The sequence below is a fragment of the Callorhinus ursinus genome, unplaced genomic scaffold (genome assembly GCF_003265705.2).
Source record: "Callorhinus ursinus isolate GAN/ISIS: 27379988/994484 unplaced genomic scaffold, GSC_fseal_2.0 scaffold4, whole genome shotgun sequence".
Classification (NCBI taxonomy): domain Eukaryota; kingdom Metazoa; phylum Chordata; class Mammalia; order Carnivora; family Otariidae; genus Callorhinus; species Callorhinus ursinus.
The window spans coordinates 159,321,794-159,336,480 of NW_027397066.1; the positions used below are offsets into that span (position 1 = coordinate 159,321,794).

The window sequence follows — 14,687 nt, forward strand, 5'->3', positions numbered from 1 at the left end:
TCTGGCTGGACTCCAGCTGGTTCTGACGCCTCCTTCTCTGAATCCTTATCTGTACCCTGCAATTTGGTTGTATATTTCTTGTTCTTTATGTCCACCTTTCCTCCTCCTAAAAGACCACGGGCTCCTTGCAGGCAGACACTATTAATAATGATGGCAATGACAACAGTTCTGATGGGTCACTGGGCCCTTCTTGTGTACCAGGCCCACAGCTGAGTGATTTACATAATTTCTCAGTATTTATTACTCACTTGACAGATGAAGAAATCGAAGCTCTGAAAGGTTGAGTAACTTGTCCAAGATCACCCAGCTAGAAAGTGATAGAACTGGAATTTTAACCACATCTGTCTGACTATAAAGCCCATGCTTTTCCAAACTGTGCATACTCTTTGTCGCTGTTGGTTGTTTGATTCAGATTTCCTTGAGTGCTCTTCACAGTGGCGTCTGAGGTTTTCATCTGGTGGTAGAAAAGCCTCCTGTCAATAAGAGAGCAGATAGTATTCTCCATAGCCCAGATGGTTGGTTGGGATGAGAACACTCCAAGCTCCCTGTGTGTTCTTCCCACCCCCACTTTCTTGCCTCTGCACACCCTTCGCTGCCCCACAACTTCTCTCTCTCTCTCTCTCTCTCTCTCATTCCTTTCCCTGGGGACACCCGAGCAGTCAGAGGACTCTCCCTAGATGATCGGGGATCGTCTGCGGGTCTAATATCTTTTGATAGAGTTGGTAAGAAAATGGAGCCATGGATCGGCCAAAGTCCCCGCGGAGAGAATCCGGACTGAAGACGGACCCCCACCCCCGTACCTCTTTCCCGTCACAGCTCCCCTTCCCTTCCCCCAGTCAGAATCCTTGTTTGGGGGCTCCCAAGCCTCTGGGCTCAGCCCCACCCCTCTCCCAGCATCCTAAAGTTCGGGGGCTGCATTCAAGTGAGAGATTTCCAAGTTGAGGTGTGTTGGAGGGACTTCTGAGGGCAGCTTGTCCTGGAAGAACGGGGGGTGGGGGGGGGGAGTGGCAGCCACCGCCGCTGTCTCTGAGGACATCAGCGGAGCTTCCTGGGAGACCCTCTGCCCTTTCCCCTCCCACCAGCCCAGGCGAGCAGGGACCAAGCTTGCTTATTGTCACCTGACGCTGGGCAGCCTCTGATCCCATTGGTGGAGCCAGATTCGGTCTGGCTCTCCCGTTCTTTCTCGCCTTCTCTGCCTCTCGCTCTCCTCCACGCTGCTGTGATTTCGCTCTTGCCTCTCCTTGCGCTCAGCTGGGAAGATCGCCTCTCTGGGGGCAGTAGCCGTGTGCTGCAGAGCCAGGCAGGAGCTGCCTGCGGGGCATGGAAGAAGCCTCTTTGGCAGCCTCGAGAGGAGCGGGAGGAGCGAGCGAGCGCCGCTGCCTGTGACCCCAGTGTCGCTGCTGCCCCTCTCCCTGGGAAGAGCACGTCCACACAGAGGGCTCTCCCTTCCCTCCCTTCCAGGTCTTCCTCTGCAGAGCCCCGTGGAGCCAGGTGAGTGCCCTTCCTCCCCAGAGCATCCCGCTGTCAATTCTGAGAGGGACTGAGGGGGCAAGGGGCTAGGAGCTGGGGGCACCAGGGGCCTGCCACTGCCCACGGTGCCCACCTGGATTGCCAGGGCCAACGACCTTGTCCCCTGTCCCCCAGGGCCTTGGCAAAGGGATTAACAGCTGGGTCCCGTCCCCAGGGGCACCACAGTTAGTCACCCCGTGACCATTCTGCTGCAGTCAGCGATGCCAACAGGGAGAGTGGGGTGGGGGAAGATTCCCCCCCGGCTTGTGGGTGGCTTTTCTGGAGGGGCATGGGCAAGGGGTATCGGTGTGTACGGCATGTATGCATGCTTGCGAGGACCCTGGAGGTTTGCTTGCGTAGACAGTTCTGTATGCACACACTTAGGCTCTTGTGTGGGTTTCCACTGCTGGGTGGCATGTTTAGGGACATATGTTTCTTGTACACGTGAGCTACGTGTGTGGGGGGATCACTTATCTGAGTACCCTCTGGGTTATGTGGGTGGGGGCAGTGTGAGGCAGTATATTTATGGGGTGGACATATCACTTGTCACGGGTGTGGGAGTACATGTTGAGGGAGGGAGTGCATGTAACCAAAGGATTTCTATGTCGGGAGGGGCAACTCCAGAGCAGAAAGGGGTAGGTAGGTGGAGAGTGTGGGCAGAAGCCACTGTCTGTGCGCAGACCCATGTAGGTGAGCAGACCTGTCGGCATGTGGAGGATCAGGGCTGGCAGAGGGTGGCTAGGGACAAACCATGTTTTCAAAGTCTGGGTCTTCGAGCCTGGAGAAGATTTGAGAGATAATACCAGAATCTGGGCAGGGGTTGAGTTGACGTGTGTGTGAGTGTACATGCGTGTGCAAGCCGGCATATGGGTCGCATGCCTTCTGTGGAGGTAGCACACGTGCATGTTGGTGCCCGTGGCTTTCTTTTCTTCCCCAAATATGGCTTTGCGAGAAGGTGTGCGTGCATATGTGTGTGCGTGAGCCTCTGGACTCCAACATGTGTGGGTCTGTGTGGAGGTGACAGCTTGTAGCGGGAAAACTGTGGGACATTCTTAGAATGTGGAAGGGGGTGGAGGCACCTGAGTGCGCAGGTGAGTGCGCGAGACCGAGAATGTCTGAGGAGATGCGTGCAGCCCTTGTGTGGCGGGTGTGGGTGGGCACATTTGGTGCATGTGTGTATGTGTGCGTATGCGTGTGCACTCATGTTCCTGCCTGTGTGTGGGTGTGTAAGTGCTTGTCTTGGCAGTGCGGGTGTTTCTCAGGTGCTGTCTCAACCTGTCCCTCACACCCTGACCTTCCCCAGTCATGGACTTGGAGAACTGGGGCTCACACCCACCCTTGGTCCACCCTGGCATTGCTCTTCTCCCAAGTGTCACTCACGGCCACTCTCCCAAGCTAGCATGGGGGAGTCATCTTAGCTCTTCTAGAACTGTAGAAAGGAAAGGATGAGCCAGGTCCTAGGGAGCCCCCCCAACATGGCTGCCCCTGTCTCTGGGGAGAGTCTGAGGAGAGGAGTACTGAGGCAGTAATAGGTGCCCACCTGTGGGGTAGGCATAGATTGAATCTGCTGTGGGTGGGAGGTGGTCACTCAGGCCCTCTCTGGGGTGGGAGTGTGTCTGTGTTGGTGTGTTGTGTTGGTGCGTGTGTGTGTGCATGTGGGTGCATGTGTATATCTCCCTGGGGAGCTCCTCACTGGGACCCCAGAGGATGGCAACTCCCCCAGTCTCCACATCTGTCCCCATGAATTATAAACTGGTTTATTACCATACAGTTGTTTCCCAATCCTATTTTGCTTTATTTTGGGATGGACCTGGTAGCACCCCCATGCTTGTTTACCATAGGATTCCCTGCGCACAAGCCACGGACATTTGGCTAAATTTCACGACAGGCAGGCTCATAATTTAGGGTAGGAAGCCAAAATGAAACACGGGCTCAGGGAGCACCCTGGAACAGGTAAAGGCCATCACCCATATCCTTCTCCCTGTGCCTGCCACTCAGGCAGCCCACGGATGAATTTAGAGATACCAGGCTCCACAACAGGCTTAACTGACAGGCAAGTGTGGGTTGGATCTTCTGGAAGCTATAAATAGAAGTACCTGCTTTCGAAGGCACAAGGTACCCTCACCCTTAGCGCCTGGGCAAAGAGAGGAGCAGAAGCAGAAAGGGGAGAAAAGGAAACAGCATTCCAGAAAGCTGAGGTGTGCTGGGACGGGGCTTGAGAAGGAACCGGGAAACCGCGAGCTCCCCTGGGCACTAAGCAAACGCCCGGGAGCAAGTCCAACCCACGTTCGTGTTCTTGTCCCAGAGACAGTCCCGCCCTCTCCCACCCCCTCTCTCTTCCCACCCTGTTCCCCAGAGCCAGGCCACAATCAAGGCCAGGGTCGGCTCCTCCTAGCTAAAGCACAGGTGACTGCCAGGGGTGTGGTCCTTTCATACTTGGAAAAGCAGCCCGGGTGGACGCGAAGGGGTGAGAAAAGAGGAAGGTGAGAGAAAATGTAGCTCCTGGAAAGGGAAGGATAGAAGGAAGTAAAATAAATAACAGTAAAACCACGCGCACCTACGCATATACACATGTCACACACGTATCACACACACTCGCGTGTGCGGATACAGCCTTTGCTTAATGATAAAGAGTTTGGGCTCTGGGGGCGCCTGGGTGGCTCAGTGGTTAAGTGTCTGCCTTCGGCTTAGGTCACGATCCCAGGGTCCTGGGATCGAGCCCCGCATCGGGCTCCCTGCTCGGCGGGAAGCCTGCTTCTCCCTCTCACACTCCCCCTGCTTGTGGTCCCTCTCTCGCTGTGTCTCTCTGTGTCAAATAAATAAAAAAGATCTTAAAAAAAAAAAGGAGTTTGGGCTCTGGAGTCAGATGTGAGTTCAAATCACTTTATAGCTGCATGACCTCTGACATCTCGGTATCGCCCCAACCTCAGTGAACTCATCTGTAAAATGGGGATAATAAAAGTACCTACCTATGGCGAGGCTTGCATGGGATGATGCTTGGGCGATTATGGCCACATATCGGCCTGTCGTAGATGTCAAAGGCAAAATGAATTATTCAAACGAGTCAAGAAACAGAGGATCAGCTGAAAGGAAAGAGTGATAGTTGCAAAGTTAGGGGTGGAAGAAGAGCTGTGGCCCATACTGCCCCCTCCCACCACTGGCGTATCCACGTGCATCTCTGTGGCGCTTGGACTCCCAGCCTTGGTCTTGGTGACCCTCCCTGAGTCACCCCGAGGGAGGAGGGAGGCCTGAGCCTGAGCGACCCGGCACCCTTGGCCTCTTGGCTGCCAGGGCCCTCTGCCCGCCTCAACCCTCACACGGGTCTCCTCAGTGGGTGCTTCCTATCTCTCCTACCCCGCCTCATACAGTTCTCTCCACCCCCACCCCTTCCTCTTTTCACGCCTGCTGGCTGAGGGCCCCCCTCCTCGGCTCCATCTGCTGCGAATCTGTCCTGCCCGGCGTTTGCAGCATTCCCACTGCCTCTGCCACCTGTCAGGTGCCGTCTGTTCTGCAGACCCCTCTGAGGAGAGCCAAGAGCCCCCCGAGGGGGGATACCCCATCCCACCCTTGGTCCTGCCCCTCCATCTTCCCATGCACTCTTCCCATCTGATTTGATGAGGCAGGTGCGGTCAGTGGATTCCCAAGGTTCCAATTTGCAAGGGATGTTGGGAGCAAGACATTCCAGAAAACTCTGGTGGGGAGGAAGGGGCTACTGCTTCCTCTCCCCTCAGTCCCCACAGGAGCCAAGCCAGAGGGGAGCATGGAGCTGCTGTCCACGCCCCACAGCATCGAGGTCAACAACATCACCTGTGACTCCTTCCGCATCTCCTGGGCCATGGAGAACAGTGACCTGGAGAGGGTCACCCATTACTTCATTGACCTTAACAAGAAGGAGAACAAGAACTCCAACAAGTTCAAGCACCGGGTGAGTGGAGGGTGCGCAGAGGGCCCGTTGCTCACACTCTTCCTTGAAGGAGGCAGGGTAATGGAGCGCTTGCCGGTGGGTGATGGTTGGGAGTCTGACAGGCCTGGTTCAAACCCAGGCTCTTCTCCCAGTGTAATCTTAGGAAAGTTATTCAGCCTCACTGAGCCCAAGTTAGGTAAAAAGGGTATAATAATGCCAGCCCCCGCAGGCTTGTGAGAGGCTTCAGTGAGGTAATGTTTGCGTGGTGTCTGGCTTGGGGCCCAGCCCCCGTGAACGCCATTATTGGCATCATGACTGGGGCTTCAGACGGGGAGGGAAAACCTGAGGGGGGCCACAGACATCACACCGGGGGCTGGCGTCTCAGGGTATGACAAAGCCCCTGACTCAGGAAGCAGCTTTGTTGTTGACTGTGTGGGCAACGTGGGCCATGGGAGGGCTGGGGCCCTTTGCTTGGTCCTCACTGACCCCTCTTGGGCCGCCGCGATCCTCTCTGCCCCTGGCTCTCTGGCCTACAGGTGGCTGGGTTTAGGAAAGCAGCATGGGAGAGTCCTCTGCTGGCTGGGGTGTCCTTTCCCTGGGTTAAAGCCGGGGAGGGGGTGGGTGGGAAGAAGGCTCCCATCTCCTCAAGCTGGCAGAGAGGAAGGGGGAAGAGTGAGGTGGGAAGGAGCTGGTTCCCACGACGACTGCATCATGTGGGTTGCTCACCCTCTCTCTCTTTGGAACTGGTTCTCCCGATCTGGGTGTCTTTTGGCAGGCCAGTTGCCACGGTGACGTGAATGTTCAACACCACCCCCTTAACCCTCCCCCCCCAAAGAATAAGGCATATTTTCCCTTCCTCCCTGGCTCTCGGCATTTGCCGTTGCCGTGGAGACGGCACTGCAGTGTGCAGAGCTCTCGAAGTCTCCCTCAAAAACGGAGGTCTCGCCGCCCTCAACTTTTCGGCCTCCACCCCCGTGGCCTTTCTCCTTAATTCCCAAGAGAACGGGCATCAGGGGGCGTTACGGAGGGGTGGAGGCTGGGGGGTATCTGTATGGCCTTCCCAACGGCCACTGCTTGCTTCTGCAGGAAAATGGTGGCCAGGGCGCCGAGCCATTGAATCTCTGAGATTTTGGCCCTCCTTGGGCAGCCTAGGGGCCATCTGGGGAGCGTGAGGTCTGGCGGAATGCCAAGATTGGGTGCGACCCCCAGTTTGACTCTTGGCTCTCTGCATCCCATTTCTCAGGATGTCCCCACCAAGCTTGTGGCCAAGGCCGTGCCACTGCCCATGACAGTAAGAGGCCACTGGTTCCTGAGCCCCCGCACAGAGTACAGCGTGGCCGTGCAGACGGCCGTGAAGCAGAGTGACGGGGAGTACCTGGTGTCCGGCTGGAGCGAGACGGTTGAGTTCTGCACCGGGGGTGAGGCCGTGCTCTCTTGCTGCTTTGACACATCGGTCTTAGTTAGGGTCGGGAGGGGGATGCGTCTTAATCCAGCAGACGCTTATGAGCACCTGCTGAACGTGGGCACCATGCTTCAGCCATCAGGGAGGCACCCCAATGAGACCCGCCCCCGCCCCCGCCAAGCCCGCAGTCTGACACGGCGGGAGGGGGGGGGGCAGACGTCATCACTGCTAGTTGGGCTGCCAATACCGCTTCCGAACAGGGATGCACTTCCTTTTCGGGCTCGGGGCAAGCATGCTGTTTTTGAATCGTGGTAAAATACCCATAACACAGTTTCCCATTTTAACCAGTTAAGCGTATGGGTCAGTAGTATTAAGTACGTTCACAGTGGTTGTGCAACCAATCTCCAGAACTTTGTCATCTTCCCAAACTGAAACTCTACACTCACTACACAACAGCTCTCCTCCTCACTTCAGCCCCTGGCAACCACCATTTCACTTTGTGTCTCTGTAACTTTGACTCCTCTCGGTAGCTCCTGCGAGGGGAATCACGCAGCATTTGTCCTTCTGTGACTGGAACATTAGTTCCGTTATTTCACTCGGCATCATGTCCTCAAGGTTCATCCATGCTGAGCATGTGTCAGAATGTCCTTCCTTTTTTTTTTTTTTTAAAGATTTTATTTATTTATTTGAGAGAGATAGAAAGCACATGAGAGGGGGGAGGGTCAGAGGGAGAAGCAGACTCCCTGCCGAACAGGGAGCCTGATGCGGGACTCGATCCCAGGACTCCAGGATCATGACCTGAGCTGAAGGCAGTCGCTTAACCGACTGAGCCACCCAGGCGCCCTGTCCTTCCTTTTTAAGGCTCGATAATATCCCATTGTATGTATAGACCACACTTTGTTTATCCATCATCGGTTAAAGGACAGTCAGTAAGTAATATTAATAATAATCCCATTTGCTCATCTTGAGCCTCCACTTAGCCTGGGAACCTGACCCCTACTTAGGGGTCCTGCAAACCCTCTTAGCAGAATTAAGTTGGCAAATTCCAGTATGAACAAGCACCAGGCTTACGTGTACCTGGTAATGGATGACCCAGGATCTGCCCCACAAATAGTCCACTCTTTAGGTGTCCACAGGGGGAACTGCTCCAGATCTCTCTCTGTCACAGGGAAGGGGCAGGGAACATTCCTAGCCCCGGGCCTCTGAGGCTGCTGGCTCCATCCTCTGCCAAGGCCCATGCCCTAAGTCTCCTTGAGTTGCCATTCTTTCCCGAGCAGTGCTTTTTCTTAGCTCGGCTGCAAAACCCCACTCTGGAGGTGCTCCCACTCCTTGCGGGGAAAGCCTCTTGGTTTACCCCAGAACTCCACACCTAGTGGGAGTTTAATTCAAACTGGGGAGCTGCGGATGGCTGCAGTCCAGTCCCCACTACTCTTGCCAAACCCAGCACCCTGGCCAGGGCTGCATCAGCAAGGAGGAAAGGGCACCTTTTTCTAATTTGTACAAAGGCCCTGTCTTTGCTGGCAGCAGCCCTTGCCTGAGCCTCCGGGCCCCAGAGGCTGGTCCTGGCCCTGGGAGGTGTCCGGTCTACCATCCTGTCTCCAGCCTTCCCTGCTTCTCTCAGGGTGCCGAAGCAGTCACTGCCTCTGACCCTGCTCCGGCTACCCACTCATATCAGTGATCAGGAGGCTCCTTGTGAGCCCCTACCTATAATGACAACTGGCTTCCGTGTGGGTGGTATGGACGGCCTTCTACCTGCTGGATTTGGGGGGCTCCCCCTAGGGGACCTCAAATTCTCCCCTCTCAATCCTTGTTTTGCTTGCTGGTCTTCTTCACATGAGGATAACCAGGGATCACAGCTCCTGGGGCCCCCGGCATGACTGTCTAACTGGGCAGCCCCTATCCCTTTCTGACTCAGAGAGCTGAGCCTCTGGCAATGAGAGTGCAGGGGTGATGAAGACAAACAGCATCCAGCTGTCCATGTTCCCAGCTGGGCCACCTGGCTTGCTCCTATGTGGTCCAAGGTGCTGTGACTGTTTGGTGTCCCCTGTTGCTCTGAGGACGGAGGTGGGCTGACATACTCTGTGTGCAGTGGGTGAGTGTGGGGGCATGAGGCTGTGATACCCAGCCTGGCCTTGGGCTTAACCAGCCGGGACTCTTGCAGATTATGCCAAGGAGCACCTGGCCCAGCTGCAGGAGAAGGCCGAGCAGATCGCAGGCCGTATGCTCCGCTTCTCCGTCTTCTACCGCAACCACCACAAGGAGTACTTCCAGCACGCCAGGTACGGCGTGGCCCCTGGCAGGGGCCTGGGTCTCGCCTTCCGCCCCTGACTCTGCTTTGCCCAGACAGCCGTGGCTGTCTGACATCACGCCCACCTTGTCTTTGCCAGACCCTCCTACGGAGTATCACAGGCCGGCTCTGGGGGGATGGCTCACTGCTGGGGATTGGGCTCCAGGGAAGGAGAGGGCTCTCGGGATGGGGATGCTTGGGGGAACCATGTGAACTGGCCTGGGTGAACAAGATCTTGGGTTTGCTCCTCCTTTGGGACAGTTCCTTTCACTGGCTTCTAATGCCAAGAGTCAGCCGTCTCTCCAGTTCAGGCCCTGGGTCCCAGAGGGAGATGGTAAGGGGAGCACAGGGTGAGAGGATTCTGTGTCTGAAGGGTCCTAGTTTTCAAACTGTGTGCTGTGGAGGCTGGAGGCTCCAGGGAGGTGTCACAGGGCATTTTAGGGGGGTATTAAGGGGTTGTTGAGGAAATTAGGGTGAGGCTCGGTGGGCCCCACATCTATCGGTCAACTGGAGCAGCTTCAGTTGCACTGCTTATTGACTGCCGATGTATAATATCTTTTGGGGAAGAAAGAGAGGGGCTCTGTAGTCCAAAAATATTTGATCCAATTGATGATCTGTTCTAACCCTCTCAGCCTAGAGATGGGGAGCCTGAGGCGCAGAGAGCCAGTAGGTCACTAGTCACCTGGGACATCCAGGACCTGGCAAGGGTGAAGCCGGGTCGGGGGCTGCCCACCCTCCCCAGGCCTGCTGACACCGCCCCAAGTCCATGTCCTTCTAAGGCTGGGCTAGGGCAACCTGCTAGTCTTACTGTCTTTGTCATTGCATTCAACTGGGGGTGCGGTGCTCCCACCCTACTCCAGCATGGCAGGGAGCTAGTGGGCTCTTTGGTTCTTGTACTAAAGAAGAGAGGCAGCCAGGTGAGTGGTGAGCACACTGGCCCAGTTCCAGCTCCTCTCTCAGCAAGCACGCAAGAGAGAGAAAGCACCCATATGTGCCAGGATGTAAAGATGAATAAAGGGTAGAGTCCCCCCTCTTGAAAACCTCAGAGTCTATCAGAGGGACAGTTCAGACAGATGGAATGTAAGAAGTACGTGTGATTGTTGAGTAAAATTCAGTACCTGCACGTAGCAGGCAAAGTTTTGTTGAATACAAATGTGCCTGATGTTCCCCGAAGATTTTGGAGAGGAGGGGACACCTGTGCCGGGCCTGGAAGGATGATTAGGAGTTTGGTGGGCCAGGTGAAGAGAGGTCCAGGGAAAGGCAGTCCAGGCAGAGGGAAGAGCCCTGCAAAGGCACAGAGGCAGGAAAGTTGGGGGTTCATGTGTGGCTGGAGAATGTTACTTGTGGGTGTAGGGGTGGTGGGAGGTGGGGTCAGAAAGACCAGACCTTGATGGCCTTGCTTTTCATGAAAGCTCCATCAAAGGGTTTTAAGATGGGGAGTGGAAGGTTCAGACCTCTCCTCTGTGAAGGAGTGGCTTGCATCAGTCCATCTCCAGGGCTCTCCCTGCTCTCACGTTCTGGAATGTTCTATTTGCGACCGATGGAGGCAGCAGCTGGTGGGAGAGCTGGGAGCTCGGCTGGCTTCCTTCTCAACCCCACACAGCAGCCAAGCCTCAGCCCAGCTAACCAGCGGCATTTTCTCTTCCCTTTGGCATTTTTCCCCCGGGGTGGGTAGGACCCACTGCGGGAACATGCTGCAGCCCTACCTGAAGGACAACAGCGGCAGCCATGGCTCCCCAACCAGCGGCATGCTCCACGGGGTCTTCTTCAGCTGCAACACAGAGTTCAACACTGGCCAGCCTCCTCAGGACTCCCCCTACGGTCGCTGGCGCTTCCAGATCCCTGCCCAGCGCCTTTTCAACCCCAGCACCAACCTCTACTTTGCGGACTTCTACTGTATGTACACAGCTTACCACTATGCCATCCTGGTGCTGGCCCCTAAGGGCTCCCTGGGGGACCGCTTCTGCCGTGACCGCCTGCCCCTCCTGGACATTGCCTGCAACAAGTTCCTGACCTGCAGCGTGGAGGATGGGGAGCTGATCTTCCGCCATGCCCAGGACCTCATCCTGGAGATCATCTATACCGAGCCCGTTGACCTGTCCCTGGGCACCCTGGGGGAGATCAGCGGGCACCAGCTTATGAGCCTATCCACTGCTGACGCCAAGAAAGACCCCAGCTGCAAGACCTGCAACATCAGTGTGGGCCGCTAGGGACTCCTGGGGAACTGGGGGGCTAGGGAGAGATGACAGGCAGGGTGGCAATGGGTGGCATAGGTTCAGGGAGCTGGCTTTCTCTCCCCTGCCCCCCCCCCCAGCTCCCTCCACGCCACAGCCTTCCCCTTTCCCACCCAGTGGCATTAGAGGCAACAGAGGGTGTCCCCTTGGTAGGCGTGGCCTATTCACCCCTGGTGGACTTGGTAACGCTTCTTAGCCTCCGTAGGTTGGTGGAAGGAGGGTAGATTTCTGGAGATTTCCCCATTCCTGGTTTCCCTGTCCTGCTGTTTCTTGCTTCATCCCAGCCTCCACCTCATGGAAACTTACAGCCTGGGGGCTGTCGCTGAGCAGCCTCCCCGGGCCAGAGCCCACGTGTTCCTTGCCCGCCCCCAGAGGCGCTGCAGAGAGCCGCGGGTGCTCCTCTCCAGCCCCGCCCACCCCACTCAGGGCCAACCACAGAATACCCCTCCCCTCTGTGCCGGCCCGGGGCGGGGGCTTCCGACTCCAGGCCTGGCCCTTTCCCTTTATACATAGTCTCCTGCACCGCTCTGACCCCCCAGCACCCTCTTCCTGCATGGGGAGAGCTGTCCCTCCCCTTCTCCACCTGCCCTCTAGAAAGGGGCCCTCTTTTTCCTCCTGGCTTTGGGGGCTCCGGGCTGTTGGGACTTTTCCTTTCTCCTCTGGAGATGATGTGTACCCCAGCGTACCTTCTCCGTTGCTCAGAGCACCGAGGTCTGCAGTGGCAGCCACTGGGGTCGAGGAGGGGGACAGAGACCCCTGAGACCCAGAGGTAACCCTTCTTAGCCCGAAGGGGGCCGCCTCCTGCCCCGAGGGGACCCAGTGTGGAACTAGAATCGAGGGCTTTCCGAAGAGCCCCAGCACCCTGCCTGACTGTGCGCTTTGCTCGCTCTCTCTGCCACGGGGCCGTGACTGCACCGTGTCTGCGTGTGATCTGGACTGTGGCTTCCCTGCCACCGCACCTCACGCTCCGCCCACCGGCACCGTCTGCTCCCCACCGCCAGCCGGTTGGCGGAGAACCCCTTCCCTGGGGAGTTCTTGGAGACGGCTTCCTGAGCCTCCCAGCGTTTTCGCCTATTTCTTACTTTGGTACGGGTCATGAGGGTGGTGACGGTGGACCCCCAGGTCGGGGGGCAGGTGGAGGTGTGGATGGAGGCAGCTAGCTGTTCAGGGGATGGTGGAGGCGATGTCAGGCAGAGGACAGCAGCCCCCACAGTGACAGCCAGATCCCCGTGATGAAGTACAGAAGGGGCCAGAAGGCCAACAAGGCCATATCTCAGTAAGGGCGCAGGTGGGACAGCTGGTCGCCTCTTGTGTAGCCACAGGGAGTGGTGTGGTCAGCTGTCTCTGTGGCACGGAGCAGGTCTGGGGGCCCTGGGAGAAGCATGGAGGAGAGGACATGGGCCCCCAGGCCTCTTCCCCCTCTGCTGACTGCGTTGCTCTGGGGGGTGGCCCACTGCTCTCCCCCGGCCCTGTGTCTGCCCTGAGCTGGGGGCACACCCGCCTGTGTTGTGCTTGCGACGTGCATCAATAAACCACCATGGCCTGAGAGCCCCGACTCTCTTTGAGCTCTGGGAGGGGTGGGGGTAGGCAAGTTGTACAATGACAGAGGAACTCAACTGGGGATGTCCCCCAGGACAAGACATCTGGAACTGTCTCCAAGGGTGCTCCAAATCTTGCTGTGGGAGGCAGGGCTCAGAAAGTGGAGCCGTATCTCTAGCTTAGAAGGGACTTTGGAGGTCTTTTGGTGCTACCCTGCACTTTGCGGAAGGGGAAACTGAGGCCTTATGAGAGGGGAACCTGTGGCAATCTGAAGACCTTAGCAAGGTCCGCTGTTTGGAGCCCTTCCCAATGCGACAGCCTGCCACTGCGTCAGACCCAGATACTCCTAAATTTCCCTTGCCCAGAGCCCAACTCTCCCCTCCCCAGCAGGGCTCCTCATTTGCAGATCTGAGTCACCTCTGCGTCTATTATTATGGACTTATTAAAATGATCTGCTGGAGTAGAAAAGTTCCAGAAAAATTAGAGTCACCTCACTGACACTGCCTGGCTCAGGACCAAATGAACATGTGTCATCCAGAGCTTGGGGCACAGCCTCCTTGGGCTAGGGGAAAGCTGAAGGGCAAACGACCGCTTCCTGAGGGCCTACTATGGGCCAGGCATTTGGCCAGGTGCTTTCACACACATCAGCTTATGTAGTCTTCACAATGGCCCTCCGCCATAGTATTCCTATTTAACAGATGAAGAAATTGAGGCACAAAAAAGTTAAATAAAAGGCTTGCACATGTCTTACAGCTGGTAGGCAACAGTGCCTGGATTGGATTCAGAAGCTGGAATCTTCCCATTCCACTGTCCTGTCTCCCCTAGTGTCTGCCAGGAGCCGCCCGAGCGGTAAGACATGGGAAGGCTGGTCTCAGCACTTGGCCCTCTCAAGGGTCTCCCCTCTACATCTCTCCTGGCTGACCAAGGCTGCACCTTGATCCTGAATAACACCAGGGGGGGCTGTGGAGTCACAAATGCCAAGGAGCCTTCTTTTAAAGGAGTAGTGGGCAGCACTGGGTGTCCAGAATTCCACAGACGGGGAATGATCTTCAGGGCCCATCCTTCCCTCCTCTGGTCAGGAGACCCCCACCCCACGCCAGAGGGGTTTTCAGAATCCTTCAGAGGTGCAGGCTTCAGTCTTCCTTTTGTGAACCCTCTGAGTTTCTTAGGGAAAGATTGGCTCCCAGTGTCCTCTTTAGTGGGGGATGAAGGCAGCGTACTGAGGGGAGGTTGGGGAGGGGCCACACGCAGGTTTCCCCAGAGAGCCTGCTTCTCATTGCTCTCTCCAGATGGCCGCTCTGCTCTGCTCTCCGGTTGCTGGAGGCGCTTGTCAGAGCTGGGTCAGGGCACTGGCTGGAATCTGCCCTGAGGTCCTTTCTGGCCCCTGTCCCTCTAATCTGACCTGGTGGAGGGAGAGAGGTCTATGTGCAAGTGCGCGCGCGCGCACACACACACACACACACACACACACACACACACACCCCACCTCCCTAGACTGGATTTAGAAGACACACATGGCTGCCACAGAGAGCCACAAAGTGAGGGACAACCCTGGACTGTAGCTGCCACCATCCAGCTGAGGGGCCCCGAGTTAGCCCTGCTCCAATGCAGTCAGGGAGAAAAAATGAGGCAGTGGCCACCAAGGGGTGCCTCCAGGTTACAAGCGGGGTGTTCTGCCGTGTGGGCACCAATACACAGACACACCCAACACATACACGTGGCTACGTGCCCTCAAGCCCCCAACTGTCTGTCTCTGTCTCTCTGCTCTGCCCATTCCTTCCCTACTGGGCCAGCATCTTTCTTTTCATCTTG

At 56.6% G+C, this 14,687-nt stretch overlaps 1 protein-coding gene across 1 annotated transcript; it reads left to right on the top strand.

Annotated features, from left to right (window-relative positions):
- Nucleotides 1–1,201: 1,201 nt before the first annotated feature.
- Nucleotides 1,202–12,884, top strand: PHYHIP (phytanoyl-CoA 2-hydroxylase interacting protein). Its single transcript, XM_025873911.2, has 5 exons — nucleotides 1,202–1,491; nucleotides 5,241–5,434; nucleotides 6,657–6,831; nucleotides 8,977–9,094; nucleotides 10,778–12,884. The coding sequence occupies exons 2-5, from the start codon at nucleotides 5,270–5,272 to the stop codon at nucleotides 11,310–11,312; spliced, it is 993 nt and encodes a 330-aa protein (XP_025729696.1). The 5' UTR covers nucleotides 1,202–1,491; nucleotides 5,241–5,269; the 3' UTR covers nucleotides 11,313–12,884.
- The last annotated feature ends 1,803 nt before the right edge of the window (nucleotides 12,885–14,687 follow it).